General features: G+C 37.6%; 1 protein-coding gene across 1 annotated transcript in view; it reads left to right on the top strand.

The window, feature by feature from the left end:
* Positions 1 to 422: 422 nt before the first annotated feature.
* MOXD1 (monooxygenase DBH like 1) overlaps positions 423 to 18,408 on the top strand; it is a 78,598-nt gene continuing 60,612 nt past the window's right edge. The window contains exon 1 of the mRNA XM_015600063.2: positions 423 to 792. Coding sequence (XP_015455549.1) covers positions 529 to 792 — 264 coding nt within the window. The 5' untranslated portion in view covers positions 423 to 528. The remainder of the gene's footprint in view (positions 793 to 18,408) is intronic.

Genomic DNA, 18,408 nt, shown 5'->3' with positions numbered 1-18,408 from the left:
AATTATTCCTTTTGCACACTCAACTCCTCCTCTCCTTAGCTAGGCTAAACTTGCTCTCTCTCATCAACTCTCATTCGTTCCACAGGGAGCAGGGACCCCCCCTCCCCCCGCCCCCATTTCTTCAGCACTTCTCCACGCCCTCCTTGCAGTTGCTCTCTCCTTCCTCCTGTTCTCTTTGCCTCCGATCCCCTTTGCTCGCCTTCTGCCTCCTTCTCCCTCTCCTTTCAGGACTCCCCTCGCTTCCTTTCCCACCGAACCTAGAACTTGGGGACCAGTCGCGGGAGCGGAGCGGCAGGTGGCTCCGCGGGAAAGGCGGGACAGGGCGAGAGCGAGACAGGACCCGGGCCCAACGGGACACGGCGCATCTGCACTTTATCCCTGTTTACTTCAGTTGGTACAAAAGGCCAACGGCAGGCGGCGGGCCCAGGGGCGGGCCCAGGCTCCCGCTTGCACCGCCGCCCCTCGTGGCTCCTCCTAGCTCCGCCAGTCGGCGGGAGCCCAGGTGCCTGCGGGTAGGAGGCGCAGAGGATGTGTTGCTGGCCGCTGCTCGTGCTGTGGGCGCTGCTCCCCCGCGCGACGGCGGGGGACTCGGGCCGGACCTTCCCGCACCGCACCGTCCTGGACGCGGAGGGCAAGTACTGGCTGAGCTGGGGCCCGCGGGACAGCCGGCTCGCCTTCCGCCTCGAGGTGCGCACAGCCGGCTACGTGGGCTTCGGCTTCTCGCCCACCGGGGCCATGGCCGCGGCAGACATCGTCGTGGGCGGGGTGGCCCAAGGGCGACCCTACCTCCAGGTAAGCGCGTCCACTCCCGGAGTCCGTCCTGCCAAGCCCGGTCCTGTCCCAAGCCCGGTCCCGTCCCGACCCCGGAGCACGCGCGGGTCACGGCCACCTGGAGCCACCGCCTCTCTCTGTGGCGGAGGCTGGACGACGCAGCTCCGCGCATCCCCTCGCACGCTCCCCCTTGCCATCCGGCACCCCTACCGCCCCGGAGCCCCTGCAACCCCTGAGCGCAAGCTGCAGCCGTGCAGCTTCCCGCCTCCGCTGTCCAGCTCCGAGTTTTCGCCCCGGGAGACTTAGCACGAGTGACTCCAGGAAGTTTTCAGTCTCAGAATACTTTCCCATCACTAGCGCCGCACTTACTAGACCCCCCACATACACACCTGCAGCGCATCACCCTTCATTCCTGAAGGGACAGTAGGGGGGACCCCGCCTTTGGGGACCTAACGGACAACTCTCAGAGTTGGAGGGGCCAGAGAGCTTTAGCACTTTGCTGTCTTGCTGCCCGGGGTTGAAGGTCTCAGAACTACAAATCCTAACTATTTGGGAGCCCCTGAGAGCGGGGCTGGTGTCACCTACCTCTTCAGAGTGATGAATGAAAGTCCCCCAAAATTGTTTTAGTATATTTGTTATTCTGAGAGGCTTAGCAGGCTGCGTTTAAAGATTTGCAAAACCTGAAGCCCCAGGCAAACCCCCCTAGGAAGAAGCAAAATTTCTCACTTATTTTAATAGCTAACTAAGCTAATTTGACAGCTGGCGATTTGCTTTGGAAGAGGAGTATAGACATTGACGGTTCATAGATGTCTTCATGAATAGGAAAAAAAAAAAAATTGCGAGATGAACAGAGCGAAGAGGTAGTTAGATTTTCTGGACATCTTTGTTTTTTTGATCTTGACTGATATTTGGACACTTTTCCACGATGACATAAAATAACATCGAAGTAAATATACACCCTTTGTTACTTATCAGAGTTCATCCAAAGATACAAGCCCTTTCATCTTGATACAGGTTCTGGCATTGTGTTAGGCTTTGATAATATTAAAATCAATGTACCTGACAGATTTCAGAGTACATTTCTCAGTAATTTTATTCCTGGCTTCTAAGTTTGGGGTCTGCAACGTTCTGTCTGAGATACCATCAAACTTGAACCTTAATTCTGGCACAGAGCTATTAACTTTGGCTAGAAATAAAAATAAATAAAAAAAATGACAGCAATAAAAACTTCAAAACCAAGCTGTTGTCTTTTTTTTTTTTTTTTGGTAAATTAATCTTTTCCTCCCCAGATAAGTACTCTACAATTCCAATAAAATAAAGTTTTATGAGGATTACACTCTGCATAAATTTTCTCCTGCTGCAGCATCTCAGACATTAAATTTGGAAACCAAAATGTGACCCCAAACACAGGCCTCACTAGCTGAATAACAGGTCTCTTGTGATATGAAGTAGACAATACCTTGTATAAATACCTATTTGAGTCAAATCTTTTTGTTTGCTTTTAGGGTTGGGAGGGTAATAGACCCCTTAACTGTCCTTGCCTGTTTTGTTGAAGGAGGCATGGGAAATCTTACTAAGTTAATGTCAGAAAACAAGATATGCTATCAAAGATAACAATATTGTTTTTCCCAAAAGAGTAGCATTTTTAGAAAACCCACCCAAACTGATATCAAATGAAAAGCCAAGGGCAGAAGCTTGTTTCAACATGCCGTCGTGGACCCACCACAAATATCGATTTTGTTAAACTAAAGAGTGTTTTTATACTGCTGATGGTTCTTTATAATTATATAAAGTAGCTATATAAAATTACATAAGTATTAACTGAGTGCTCTTTAGATTGATTTTGAACCATAGAACTTTTCTTAAAGTAACTAGCGAATACACATTGCTATGAGATAAACCTTAAAATGGACACTTTCCCAATATTTAATAAGCAAGAAATAGGATTTTTCCTGTCTATTTTTATACCTAAGGAAATAAAATTCTTATTTTCATATGTAAAGATAATCATTTTCTTGGTTGACTGTCATCCTTTACAAGTCCATTTCCTTAAGCATCCCAATCACTTTAGGACATATAAAATACAATAAAATTATGCCAATCAGCTAAGTGCTAAAACCCTTTCTTAATAAACTCTAATAAAATTGAATACATCAAGACTTAAAAACACAAAGACTTGTATCAGTTCCAGCTGGTTCATCCATGCTGGGTGATTCCATTTTCCAAAACTTGAAATTGAATCTCCTCCCTAAAAACTTCATGCAGTGGTGTGATAAGGGTATTCTCAGCAACTGTACCAAAAGGTATATAATATTCTTAATCATTAATGATTCCATTAAAGGACTTTGGATTTGTGTAATTTTACTCCCAGAGAGAGAACAAACTACATGAAATGGTAAAACAAAAAGCATTGGCTTCTGGATCATCTTTGTATGTGTGGCAGCTGCTGACAGCTGGAGATGGCATTAGGTTGTATGATAACCGAAGTTGACATCTGTCATCTTCCCTTGTGGCTTTTCCCCATTATTTTATTACATTTCTTTCTTAAGTTTTAAAAATTCGACCTTTAGATATGTTTTATTCTTTTGTTATTTTTTTACTTTCATTTTTCTGATTATCTTAAACTCTTATTTTCAGTAGGATGCTAACTCTTGGATAACTAGGTAAGAATAAGTCCCAATCAACCAGGTAGAGAATTGTTGGCTAAATAAATGTTACAAATCCAAATGCCTTGAGAGGTCAGGCAGCAGATGTCAGAGAGTGATGGTGCTCCAGTGGAACCAGCAGGATGTGATGCAACACAGAATAGAGGGGACTGAGGAAACCAGAGTTTTTGTGAGTGAATTACTATTCTGTAGGAATGCAAATCAAGTATTGTCAGATTTTCTGTTTCTTCTTCTTTCTCCTTCCTTTCTTTCTTTCTTTCTTTCTTTCTTTCTTTCTTTCTTTCTTTCTTTCTTTCTTTCTTTCTTTCTTTCTTTCCTTTTTTTCTTTCTTTTAAGACAAGATCGAAATTTAGATTGTGTGTGTTTAGGTAAAATCTTTTGCTTGCTAAATACTGGCCACAATTCAAATTTGTACAATGCACCATGTCGTGCACATATACACACATGGTTTCAGTTGAGATAGATCCCATGGATAACTTAATCTGGGACCAAGAGGGAAAAAACTAATGTTAATAAAGAATCAAGTCCAATTGTGAGAATCCATGAAAGGCAGAGAGATGGGTCCCATTTCTTTTCAGGCCAGGTTTATTTTGTGCCAAGAACATTTTGTACTGTGTCAGAGGGGACGTTGCCCATTGTTTTGGTTATCTATTGTTGTATAACAAACTACCCCAAAATATAGTGGCTTAATCTAAGGACAGCACTTTTTGCTCATAAATCTGCAATTTGAGCAAGGCTTAGTGGGGACAGATCTTCTCTGCTCCACTTGGTGTCAACTCCAAGGTGGGTAATTGGAATCATCTGAAGTCCCTCTCACTCGTTTACCTGACTGGCAGTTAATGTTGGCTATTGGCTGAGACTTTAGCTAGTACTATGGTGGGAACATGGCCTCTCCGTGTAGCTGCTGGGATTCTTCACCAAGAGTGAATGTCCAGAGAAGCCCCAATGGAAACTATATGGCCTTTTACAAGTTAGCCTTTGAGTCATATAGTGTGCCTTCTGCTATAGTCACAGTCCTACTGGATTCAAGAGGGACCACAGACTCCACCTCAGCATCGCATTGTGAGGAGATCCCATGGGAATATTAATGTGGCCATCTTTGCAAAATTCTATCACACCCATCCTTACTGACTTACCGTCTCCTTCCTAACACTACTTTTGAACTTTTGAGTACCTGTCTACCTGCATCCGCTCTCTTGACACTGCTGAGATGCAGAGGCAATGTTTACTCATTCACCTTTCTTTTTCCTCTCTTTCTCTCTCTCTCCCCCTCTTTCTCTTTCTCTCTCTCACATACACACCATTCTTAAGAAGTTAGTGAACAGTTGATAATTTCTCCATTGTCTTCCTATTTCCTATTCCCTCCATCCCACCCCACCAAGAGACTTGAACTTCCACAATCATGGTTGCCAATCACCCAGTGAGACTACCTCCAGAGGGCAGTGTGACATTTGCTTGTAGGAGTGAAAAATCAGATTTTGAGTTTCTTACCTCAAGGCGGTAGGCTTCCTATACCCAGAGAGGAGGCACTATGTGAATTTTCCCTGCCCATTGTGTAACCCTCTAACCTTGTCTGGAGTTATTTCCTCAAATGATGTATAACCAAGTATGATTAGAATGAGAAGGGAACGAGAAATGTGGTTGAGAAGTGAAGCCTGTCTCAGTGTACTCTACCAGAGGAATTGTTCTGGAGTAGCTTACACCTGGGGAAACGTCCCCCCCAGGATGTTGTTGAGCTCAGTTTCTACACTGTCTTTCACAGACTTGCCAGGGGTGGGAGTGGGAAGCAGTCTTTCCTTTCGTATTGGCTTTTGAAAACCTCACTATTTTGTCTCAACGAATTAACTCAACGTTCACTTCTCTGATGGATTCGTGTCCTTTCCTTGTACTTTGTCCCTTTTTGACTCAGAGTAATCCCACCCCCACCCGAGCCACTTAGCGACTGTGAGTCCTCATTTGAGTCAAGTGAACCGGGTTGATGAATGCCCAGTTTGTGTGAGTTAGAGAAGAGGGCAGCATTGTCGGATGTGCTGTTGAATTTGCACAAAAATTGATTCACTCTTCCTTTGGGGGTGTAAATCACTAGTGAATGGAGGCCGAAACATGTGTCATCATTTGTTACAGTCTTGCTTGTTGGCTGTCTCTTAAACTGAAGTCTTTCTGTGATGAGAAGTAAGTCTTCAGCAGCAGGGTAATTGCTGCTGGGCTGCTTGCTGAGGAAGTGCTTGGAACTGATTTGAAATCACAGAAAACAGTCAGCATTCTTTGTGGTTAACGATGTGCTTCTTTTAAGTGCACCCCAGCCAACGGCAACAAAGAAATGTTTGGAAAGCAAATTGAAAAGCTGTAAGGGAAAGATGACGAGAGTATGCAACCCTGACATAGCTCAGCTGGGGCTTTGTTAAGAGATACTTAGAGGTCTTTGGATTATGCACCCCCAATATCCAGATGACACGGGGACCTCCCCAAGCTTCATGCTTTATGTGTTAGTAATACAGACACATGGCCAGTGTAATGCTCAACAAGGATGATAGCCTTCAGTGTGAGGTTCTTCCTGTCAGAGCAGATGATTTAATAGTGCCAGCCTGAGGAAACAGGCAGACCTAAGAGCCAAGAGAACAATGCACCTGAATTGACCAGCAAAGTTCAAGTCTTCAGGGAACCAACGGCATGTTTCTGGATTCTCGAAAGGAGAGGCAAGAGTCCACTTCAAAGAAAGTGAATGGTGGTTTATTGATTCATCATTTGTAATAGAGCCCTATTAAAATAAAGTTGCTGGCGAAAGGAATGAATTCATTATACATCATCATATTTCTGGAAATGTTTGATCCATATGTTAAAAAAATCAGGGCATATGGATGCCTCACAATACTGTTTATTTTAACTTTTAAAGAATAACCAATATACAACTTTTAAACAGAAACATTTCTCCAGAAAGCTTCTTCCAAATCCATGTCTTCTTAACTTGTTAAATTCTGGAGTAGACAAAATATAAAAACTGCTCATGAGCCAACATATAACACATAAGCAGAAAATACTGCAAAAATTATTTCAGATGAATAATTTTGTTAACTGAGATTGTAGATCTGATTGCTACACGAATAATAGATGAGGTCTTTCTTAGTCATCTTACATAGCCAAAATTTATGAGAAAATCTTTAAACAATTCTTCCTTTTACAGGTTAAATGTTGTTTTGTGTATTTACTTGCTGCTTCTTAAGAGCTTAGAGCTTGGGGTGTCAAATCTCCTGACACCCCACCCTTTTTTGAAAGTGAGGAAACTAAGGAAACTAAGCCTTAGGTAGCTATTAAATAAATGGCTTGTTGGAGATGAGCAGCCTGGATTTATCGCCTCTCAGTTCTAGTTTGATGTCCTTTCTTCTCCTGCAAGCAAATTGTAGCTTACAAAAAACATATTCCAATTTTCTTCCTTAATAGCGAAGGACCATGTATGATAAAATACATTTTTAAATGGATTAATAAAATCATAGTTTTTTTTACTGTTTTTGTTTCACTATAAATGTCATAGATACACATTTCTATGATATGATTTTTTCATTCATTCAGTTCTAAATATATGCCATACATTATTGTAAGTCTTTAAAGTGTGTTATCTCATGTAATTCTCACAATAGCCTCAGGATGTCAACATCTTATTTCTCCCATTTTGTACATATGTAAACCTGAGGCTCTAGATCACACAGCATAAGGATTATTTATGACTTTTACATGACTGTTTCAGTAAAGTACTCACCTATGGACAGAGAATGTTGGAATGTTCATTCATTCATTCCATCAATATTTATTGAATATTTATTGAACATTTCTATATGTGGGAGACATAGCATTGAGTGAGATGAAATCAGTGGTATATTGGAGCTCACACTTTGGTTGAGAGTGGGGATAAACAAATAAACAAGCAAGAAAAATATCAAAGTGATGAGTACTATGCAGAGAATTACAATTGATGTGAAAGGGGCTGCGTGGCTATTTCAGATTAGGATGCTTATAATCAAAACATGAAGGAAAACGAGTGTCCCAAGTTTTAAAGGTTGTTTTCAAGGTTAACCATAGTGTTTACAATTCAAAATATTATATACTATGAAGAAGATTATCTGGCATGGGCATCAAAGAACTCAGTAGACCTTGAATATAGGAAACTGCCTACCTGGAGGAAATTTAATTAATGCTTTTTCAAATGTGTCTGAACCGCATGAGCTCTCTCTTCTGTTTCTGTGGCATTGTTACACAGATGTTTAGTAAGCTCAACTAGAGTCTTTCAAGCTTTGATCTAGAGAGTTGGTGATTTTATAGAAGTTTCTTCTTTAATACTAGGTGTGAATGTTTTTATCTTGTACCCTGTATTCTTTCTCATCTTCAATAATATTGGAGAGCCAAAGCACTTTGAGAAGCTAGATCAACAAAACCACATGTGTCTGGGGAAGATTTCCATCTTTTAAGCAATTTTTAAAGTAAAACTTTGAAATCTCGGTTTCTCAGATGAAACTAAGCTGCTGTCTTCCCTCCCAACTCCAGCAAAGTTCATGCGCTGAAGCCCACTCAGACAAGGAAACTCATGGTGAATGAAGCCATAGAGCTGCTAGGCTTCCTGTTACTTTGGACAACTTTGGGCAAGGCCAGGATAGATTCTTGCTATGGCAGATTGCAGTCTAATGATGCGCAGGCAGAGTTAATAGAGAACTGAGAACCTGGAAAGATATGTTCTATGTCAGATGTTCCCACATTTGTCCGCACATTAGAACACTTGGAAATCTTTAAAAATGTCCAATGTCCAGAAAATCTCTTCCCTCTCTTATAACAATTAAATCACAATCCCTGGGGGTGGAGTGAGGGTGATACATTTTTCAGTTTCCCTGGTGATTTTAATGTACAGACAAGTTCGGCAGCTACTGACCTTATGTGGTCAAGCTCTTTGATAGGAAAAGGTGACTCCCTCCTGGCCCATGGAGAGAAGCTTGGAAGATTCCAGGCATAGGGCATAGGGATGCAAAGCAGGATTCCATGCAAAACAATTCAGAGGGACTATTTGATGTTTGACTCAAGGGCTAGTGTATAATTAGGCATTTACAATTATTTCGTAAAACAAAAATAAATTGAGTTTTCCTGCAATGGAAAGTTGAACAGATTAATTGATAATTCTAAGTATTTTCTCAAACGTACATGCCAAAACAAGAGCAACAGTGGAAGAACTGTGGGTAGTGGTGTATTTCAAAATATGCTGAACCAGAAATCTCTCTCCTCCTCCTAGCACTCTACCATTCCTACACACCTTTTGTCAGTTAATACTAGCTGCTGTATTGCTAAGCAACAGGAATATCTGCCCACACAGAGGCTAAAATATATGTTCTATATGGTCATAGGACATCAAAGGAACATTAATAAATGAAAGTGCCAGATAATTCGCAGCCCGTATTTAAGCCAAGAAAAGTGTTCTGTTCTAAAATCTTTTAGTAGAATTAATAATAACAAAAATGGACTCCCTTTGTATTTGGAAAAATTCTCGGGTGTCTTTCCAGGTATATAAATACATAGCCTTTCCTCTTCCTCCCCCATTCTCCAAGGTTACTAATAAGCAGTGAAAAGCCCTAAAGCTATGGTGGCAGAAAGGAAAAGGAGGAAAAGTAACAGAAGTGGTAGATAATTAGTATTTTTTTTTAGGGTAGGGATAGGACATTTACAAGTTGATGGCTGCGTCGGTGCTGCCACATCTGAGATACCAAGAGCAATTCCATGGGCTTGGCAGGTCCACAAGAAATATCTGCCGGACAACTGCTGAGCAGTTAAACACAGGAAGTCCTGGTGCAAATCTCAGCACTGCTTGCTACTTATTCGTTGTGTCACCTTTGGCAAATCCCTTAACCTCACTAAGTGACATTTACAAAAAAGGGAATCATGATATCTAATGCATATTTTTTTTGTTTCGTGTTGTTTTAAACTTGACTCTCTGGCTCTTGTTATTTATTCATTTTCGTTTGTTTGTTTGTTTGTTAAACTATAGTTGACATACAATATTATATTAGTTTCAGGTGTACAACATAGTGATTCAACATTTATATACCTTATAATGTGATCACCACAGGTCTAGTAACCATCTATCACCAAAGTTATTACAATAAAATTGACTGTATTCCCTGTGCTATTCCAGCTGTAAAATAAGCAAGTCTTGGGGAGGTAATGTAATGTAATGCATGGGTTTTTGTGAGGAATAAATGAAATATAAATAAATGGGCCTGTAAAACTCTTAGCAGAGTATGTGGCATATTAATAGTACTCAGATGTTATTATAATGAATTAATCACTTAGTGAGATGTCTAAATTGTCCGATTACATAGAGACAAAGCTTTTCAACATTGGGAAAAGGTATCTGTTAAATGTATAGATGGGAGAGATTGATGGAAATTTTTTGAGAAAATTTAAGGGCAAACTTTAAGCAACTGGTTTTGTGAACATTTTGCATCATTAATGACTAGAGGCTAGCGTGGTTTCAATAAACACATATACTGACAAGATGGCATTTTCTTTTGCATTTGATTTGCTGGATTGGTAGTTGGGGTATTAAATAAGTGGTGCATCTGAATGATAGTAAGTAATTAACAGGGTTTCTCATGATATCCTTATAGAAAATGGACTAATAAAGTTGAATTAATTATAATCATAGATATTTAAACATTAACACCCAAAATATATTGATAACAGACTGGCTACAGAATGAGGACTCGAAAGATAGTAATATCTTAAAATAATGAAACTAAAAGTTAAAAATTCACTGAGAATGCAAATAAAGTTAAATACTTGGTTAAAAAATTAGTTGTGTAAAACAAATGTGTAAATTTGGACTTAATTGAATTCATATGAAAAGATATGAATTAGTTTATTTTAAGCTCCAATAAATGTGCTTGCTAAATGTACAAGTACAACATTAACCTGTAAACTCTATTGTTTTCATCAAAGGAAATAGTATTGATTTAGTACTCTACATTATGCTAATCATACCAGAAGATACATTCTAGAATAACATTTTTAAAGGATGTGTGTATGAACTGGAGAGGGCTAAAGAGGGATTACAGGATAGTTGAAATCTCTGGAAATTGGGGTACCTGAGTAATGGGAAACAGCTGGTAGGGTTTTATATGGAGTAAGAACACTTAGAAAAGACATGATGAAATAGTAGACAGTCTTCCTCAACATGTATGGATTAGATGCTACCTATTAGGCTCCAGAAGGAAGAAAAAAGACCCAATTAATATACATTAAATGGTAGAAGATTTTAGCTTCATGTAAGACATATATTTCTGACCATGAGAGGTATTGAAATTGAGTGAGTTTCTTTGTGAGGTTGTAAGTTTATGAGCTTTGTCACTGGAAGTATTAAATACTGTGTGATCATCTCTTAAGAAATATTTGTGAGAGAAATCCTTCTTTGGTGGGATCTAAGATTAGATATCCTTCAGGTTGTCTTCCAGCTTGAGTGTGATGTTGAAAATACTTTATTCCACATTCATGCTTTTAAGTTATTCAAGAAATTAGTAGAAGAGAAGACATCAGCAACTGTGAAACTGTCTATGTTGTTTTTAACCCGCCTCAAAAAGTTCTTTCTCTGTGGATAAGTGTGCCTGAACTGTTACAATGGTTATGAAGAGTATTTCATCTCTTTCCCTACTATATATTTCAGTATATTTGAATTATTTAAGTGAATATATATTAGTTTTGAAATCTGAAAAAATAAAGAAAAAGAATGTTTTGTGACTTGTATATACTCAAAAGAATAAGTTGGAGGGCTTCAAGAGCAAAGCTCAATGAGAAGTTTGTGAGTTTCTACGTGTTTGGTGCATTATTTTGATCTAAGAATAGTCTATTATTCTCTGTCTCTTGACCTTCCCACCTGGATGTCTAGGTAGGCGTCTCAATCTTAACCTCACTCACCCTCAGCCTACTTCTTTACCAGTCTCAGTCTCAGTGAATGACACCTTCTGGTAGCTCCAGTCAAAAATTAGGAGTCATCCTTGTTTCTTCTCCTTCCTTCAGCCCACGTATAAAACCCATCTTCAGGTTCTGGTGACTCTTCTCTCCAAACTAAATCTAAAACCCACTCACTTCCTTCAATTTTACTACCCCCACTCAATCTCGAACCACTAGACCGCTGTCTGTCTTCCCCACCACCATTCTTATTCTTTCTTTTCATCATTCTCTGCAGTGTAGCCATAGTAACACACACACACACACACACACACACACACACACACACACACACACACATACACACACTTGTTATGTCAGTCAGAATATGCCACTTGCTGCTTAAAGCTCAAATGACCTTTATATAAGCCTAATATTAAATTTGAATTCTCTATACTCACCTATAAGGTGTCACAATGTCTTGGGCCTCATCTGATCCCTAGCTTTTATTTGCATCATCAAACTGGGTAAACCCACCTCCACGCCAGGTCCTCTCCAATAGCCTCTCTGTCTTCCTGGAATCTACTTCTTCCACTTTTTTTTGTAACTGGCTCCTAATTGTCATTTATTTCTCAGAATAAATGTCATGGCCTCAGCAGTGACTCTTCTGATCACTCAGTTTGAAGGTTTTCCAGTTCCTCTCTGTAATCGCTGATTTATTTTCCTATGAGCACTTATTATCTAAACATTTGGGGATATATTATCTAATTTTTTTAATTTGCCTGCACTCCCCCATCCCCAACTAAACTATAAGTTTCATTGTGGTGGGGACTTTGTCTACAATCTTGTACCCTCAGCCCTACTATAGGCACTGAGGAGTAGCAGTCACTCAATAAAATATGTGTTGGAAGAAAAGAGAGGAGAGAAGAAGGGACGAAGGAAGAAACGAACTTCCTCAAAATTTATTCCTCTCATAAACTGGTCATGGACAGTAAAGAGAAGTCTTGTAAAAACTTTTAAAAATGAAGATGATGGGGTAGGATGAAGGCAAAATAATATCTTATTTCAATGATGAGATCTGAAATTGCTTTTTCCACCGGTTATTGTTAAAGTTGAAATTTTAATTTTATGCTGTATCTCTGATAATTCTATAATTATAGTAAAGTATTACATTACAAGAAAACTAAAATGAGATGATGTGGGAGAAAATTCTAGATGTGAATTTTCATAAGGCAGCTCTCACAAAACGCTCAGGAGGATCCCTCATTGGAACAGAAGCTAACAGGGTTCTTATTTTCTTGTCCTGGCAGCTATTTAATGGATCCATTATTATATTTAGAGTTTTGGTTTTATCCGAAGTGGTTTCTAGAAGGCAAACCCCTTCTGTTTTGACATTTCATTCAAATTTCTAAGATTAGTGAAGAAATAACTTGTTAAAATCAGCTTATCTCGAATTCTGAAGATTATGTTTATATAGTTCATTTATTCAGCTTTGTAATTTTTTTTAGGATCAAAGATTCTCTTTAACACAAAAATATTTATTATTTTACTATCAAATATTATTTAACTATCAAATATTATTTAACCACCATAACACTTATTATAGAAATTGATATAAAAAGCAGAAATGTTTGAAGGAACAAGGCTTTTGAGATTTAGAAAAAGAAAAACTACAAGCACCTGTTGAAGAAAATGATGACAGATGGTAACATTTTTCTCAAGGTTCCCCCTGCAGCTGTGCTTACATTCAGTTTTCCAGGCTGAACCGGGGTTTATTCATATCTTTTATTACACCCATAAGAGTTTTCTCTTTATCCTGTTTAACACAGCACCAGTCAAAGCTCTCTTCTGTTACAGAGATTTTATTCAAGAGAGAAAAAAGACTGACAATGAGTGAGAACCAATTTAACATCTGTGTAATCATGTTTTTTAACAAGAGGTCACAGCAATCTTGTAGATTATAAAAGCTAGCTTTTTTGGTATGTTATCTTAGTTTGAAAGTGACAATACTAGCGCCATCATGCTAAATGATAAATGCCAACTTCTGTTAATGCTGACTTACTTTTCTGTTGCCATACAGCATTTTGAAAACTTAATGATATATTTCATAATTTTTTCAAAGCATAACATGTTCAAAACGAAAGATATCCTGCGAGAACATGTTTCAGGAGTAATATTTTTATGACACAACTGCAGACTAACTTTATTGTTTGAGTCTAATTAGCAACTCAGATTTTCAAGGCTAAGGTAATATTTTTTCTTTAAAAAAAGTATAAACAAGCTAAATTCATGATTAATATAATCAACAATAAAAACAAAAAAAATCTCTCAGTGACAATTCACATTGAAGCTGATCTTAATGAAGATATTTGAGTTACAACGTAATTGAAATCCACACAAAGCCATTGATCTAGAATAATATTACTTCCCATTTCACTTTACAGAACATTAAAACTGCATAAGTGCAAAGAACGACTTTTGTATATCAGCTTTTATACTTAATTAAAACATTTACATATTTTTATTCTTAAACTTATACAAATCTCTACAGAATCATGATTCTCCTAATCTTCCTCAACCCACTTCTCTCATAGAGTCCATTTTTAGTGACACTTAATAAGAGCCTACTTTTATCATTATTTGATGTTTATAAAATATATATTTAATACATATATCATACATTTATATTTTTATAATGGCTGCGCTATGACAATGAGAGTGCACTGTGATCAAATTCCCATTTTTATTTTAAAAGTCCTATAATATCAAGCACTATAGGAAGATGACTGAGGAATGGCCTTCACCGTTGATGTAAAGTAGAGCTGCTTCTGGCTCCATTTGCTAAATGAGTCTGGGAGCAGGGATGAGGGATGCCATTCGTTCTAATTCTAAAGGTGAAAATCAGATAGTAAAAATGATATTTCTTAAATACCTCATAAGCTCTATACAGTATGGTTTTGTGAATATAAATTTCTAGGTGATGTTATTGGCATTCATACTCTTAATTGGTTGTTTTACTGTCAATTTCATTCTCCATTTTTTTCTTAGAGATAATAGTAACAAGATAACTATTTTACTTAATTATTTGAATAACAAATATCCATTTGTCAAACTGTCAGGAAACCCTTAAACTCACTGAACACACTTTTTTAGGTTTAGCCAATCTGCATGAAAGATTTTTAAGATTGACAGGTCTTCTTTTCTTTCTTTCCTTCTCCCTTCCTTCTTTTCTACCTCTGCACAAGAACAGTCGAATGATAGGAAATTTGGGACCCTTCCAAGTAAAGGACCCAGATTGTTTTTTTTTTCCTTTTTCTCTTCTCTTGCCTCGATTGTGCTTTTAATGTTTGCCAATATGCCACTTTTTATTGTATAATATTGACACTGTTAAGACTGCGTTTGATTATAGTCCATGTGTTTTCTTAATACAGACTGAAGGAAGAAAAATAGTGCTACTGGGGAATATTTTGCTCCCACAAAGTTAAACAATTCCTATAATACAAAGATGTGAATATTGGAGGATGGTTCTTGGGTTTTTATCTTTTATTTTTATTTAGATTTAGCAAAAGGAAAGGCAGAATGCTCCTTTTAAAATAACACATATTTAATGAGCCTCTGATATATGTAAGTCACTCTTTAGGCACCGAGGATTTAAAAGAACATTAGAAAACATTCTAAAACATGATTAATCTCTCTCAGATCTGTTTTTATTTTCTTTAAAATAGGTAGAGAATGCCCTCCTAGTGTAAGAGGATTTCAAAGAGCTATTGCATGCATAAACTTTTTTTTTGTAAATGCTGATGTCAGTTTCATATGATTCATGTCTATTTAGGGGCTAAAAGGTCATAACAACATTCCCAGATTTCAGTGCCAGATGTGTCTGTATGGCAGATCATGTAGCCCCAAACTTATTCTAGCATCTGGTTAAACATTCCACATCAGATCTTAACCATACGTAAACATATTTGAGAGCAAGTGAGAAAATAATCTGTTGTCTGCCTCTTTTTTGTTCCATTTACAGTGTAAATAACTATTGTAAAATTACAGATTTATAACTGGATTAACAAGATTAGGTGTCTATTTCTAGGCAATTACCACTTATTTGAGAAGATAATGCTGTGTCTAGAACATATTGCATGCTACATGAGAATGCAAATAGGGGAATAAGGATTCAGAGAGGGAATGATCACTTCTGGTCAGAATAATCAAAGATAACTTTATAGAGGGGATAGAATCATGAGTCTTGAAGAGAATGAAGTGGTTCAGTGGGTGGAGTTGATGGAGAGGATATCTCAGTGGGGTGAGAACAGCAGGGGAAAGAGGAAGAATGAGCAAAAGCAAAGAGCTGGAAAAAGACAGAGGATTTGGGGAGAATAATAGAAAATAAAGATCATGTGGTGAAAGTAATGATAGACACCCTGGAAAATCAGGTTAGGCTAAATTTGAGAGGAACTTGAATCTAAATTATAGAACCTTGTACCATATGCTATTGAATTAAATGTAATGACACATTGAAAGTGATTTTCAAGGAAGACCTTGACAGAAATAGGTAGATGATAGAGTCTGACAATTGATACTAGTTGTAATGGAGCAGATGTAAAAGGTCGGTTATTTTTTCAAAGGAAGACACGATAGGAGCAGGGGCTACCTGTGGAGTTGTAATAGAGGTGGAAGTTAAAGAAGACTGTGGTTTTGGATTTGGATGGGTGAGAGAATAGCAGCATAAGCAGAGAAAACCAAGAACACTAGTCTTACACATAAAGGGTGGATACAACTTTAGATATATTACATTTAAAATGACAATAAGACTTCCAAGTAAAGGTATTCAGTGGACTGTCAGATATGTGATACCAAGTAAAAGTGATGATTGGAAATTCTTGGAGGAAATGAGATTCCCAAAGGATGAAATATGAAGACAAGAATATGATGTCAAAGACAGAACTTTGTTATTCATGTTAGGGAATGAGAATAACAGACCGAGTGTCAGAGGTGGACAATAAACAGTGGAACCTTCTGGAAGTGGGGAATACGGGACATTTTTGCTTTGTTCCTAAGATTTACTCGTTCCCAAATTTAGAGTGGAAGAATTCAGTCTTTCATCATTATGTATGATGTTAGCTGTAAGGTTTTTATGGATGCACTTTAAAAGGTTAAGGAAGTACCCTTCTGTTGGTAGTTTACTGAGAAATTTTAGCATGAATGAATGTTTCAAATGGTTTTTCTGCATTTATCAAGATGACTGTTTTTTCTTTTTTAAACTTTTGATATAATGAATTGCACCGATTAATTTTCTAATGTTGAACCAACTCTGCATGGTCATGTTATATTATCCTTTTTTTAAAAAATATATCACTGGGTTGTATTTGCTAATATATATTTTTAAGAAATTTCATCTAGGCCCATGAGAGATATCGATCTGTAGGTTTTCTTATAAAGTTTGAATTTGGTATCAAGGTACTACTAGTATCAAAAAATGAGTTGAGAAGTACTCTCTCCTTTTTTACTTTCTAGAAGTGTGTTTTGAAGGATTGGTATTATCTCTTCCTTAAATATTGATAAAATTCCAAATGAAAGCACTTTGGCTTAGACTTTTCTTTGTAGGAGAGTTTTTTACCAATGAGTAGATTATAGGGCTTCAGAGTATCTGTTTCTCTGAATTAGTTGCCGGTTTGTGTCTTTCGAGGACTCTGTTTCTCATCTAAATTATTCAAGGTTTTTTTGCATCAAGGTGTGCATAATATTATTAACCTTTTGATGTCTGTAGGATCTATTTTAATATTTCTCTTTCATTTACATCTATTTGTTTTCTACTTGTTCCATCTAAGCCTTATTTTGTTTTTCTCTTTTCAGGTTTTCTTTTAGATTAAGTGTATTTTATGATTCCATAAAGTAGATATTATTTAGGATAGAAAAAAGGCAAGATGTGAGTGCTCATGTATCTTAGCTGAAATTTTCTTAATAAAATGAGATGTATGATCATAAACTGAGAGATGTTGGCATCTTGCACAGAGAAGGTTTAGAATATCTGTCTTGGGAGGCCTCCTGAGAAAACAGCAAGGATTTCCAAGCATTAGAAGGGGCCCAGCTGAAGTAGACATGTAACTAATAATACTATTTTGATAATTAATCTGAAGGTATGTCTCCAAATAGCCCACAAAAATTGGGTAATGTGAAAAAAAATATAATGGAATTACAGTGGTGGTTAGGCTATTTCATATTTTGATTTTAGTTTTAATCAAATCTGTTCATGTTTTCTTTTAAGAAGGTTGAAGATATCAGCTTTTTTAGACAATTACATTTTTCCAGGAATTTAGAACTTTGACATGATTGGGAGCTGTCTTTCCTAAATAGTGAACACGCAGTGATTTACACAGGGCAGATGAGCTCAAGGATTTTTAATGTGACCTGAGTGAAGTTTCTCCCATTTTCTTTCTTATAGCTAAGTTATATGAAAAGCCAGAAAAAGGTGGGCTAGCTGGAAGGAATCGGTGTTGGTGAATGGAAATAGAACGAATGGAAAATTGGCAGGCCAGCCAGATATTTTGTGGGACTAATGGTTTTGGAAACATATTTGCAAGACTAGGATAATTATTCTTCTCTTTGAACTGATTACATTCTGTATTGTATTCTCTTTGTTTGTAAAAACCGTGATTACTTGAATTGTGTAATGAAATGTGAGCTTAGTGAAAAGGCACAGTTAGTTTATCTAAATCCTTTTTGTCCATAGGCATTGCTATTTCATTTATATATTTAAAATCCTTGTGATTACAAGTGGGAAAATAACAGTATCATAGGAATATTTCATTTGAATTGGTTTTACAATTACAGCCCGTTCTCAGAATAATTTTTTGATAAACCCCAACTTTAGCAATAGGAAAAGTAACATTTTATGTGAAAAATCTTGATATAGATATTTTCTGTAGACAGAAAAATAAACTAACCCTTACTTTTCCAGAAGTGGCCACTACGCTGTAGAACAGATTGCTTGTATTTGAATACTGGCTATACTGCTGTTCACAAACTGTGTGGTCCTGGGCAAGGTGCTTCACCTCTT

This window comes from Pteropus alecto, unplaced genomic scaffold, assembly GCF_000325575.1.
Source record: "Pteropus alecto unplaced genomic scaffold, ASM32557v1 scaffold79, whole genome shotgun sequence".
NCBI lineage: Eukaryota > Metazoa > Chordata > Mammalia > Chiroptera > Pteropodidae > Pteropus > Pteropus alecto.
Note: the sequence above shows the minus strand (reverse complement) of the source record. Positions and strands in the feature narration are given on the sequence as shown.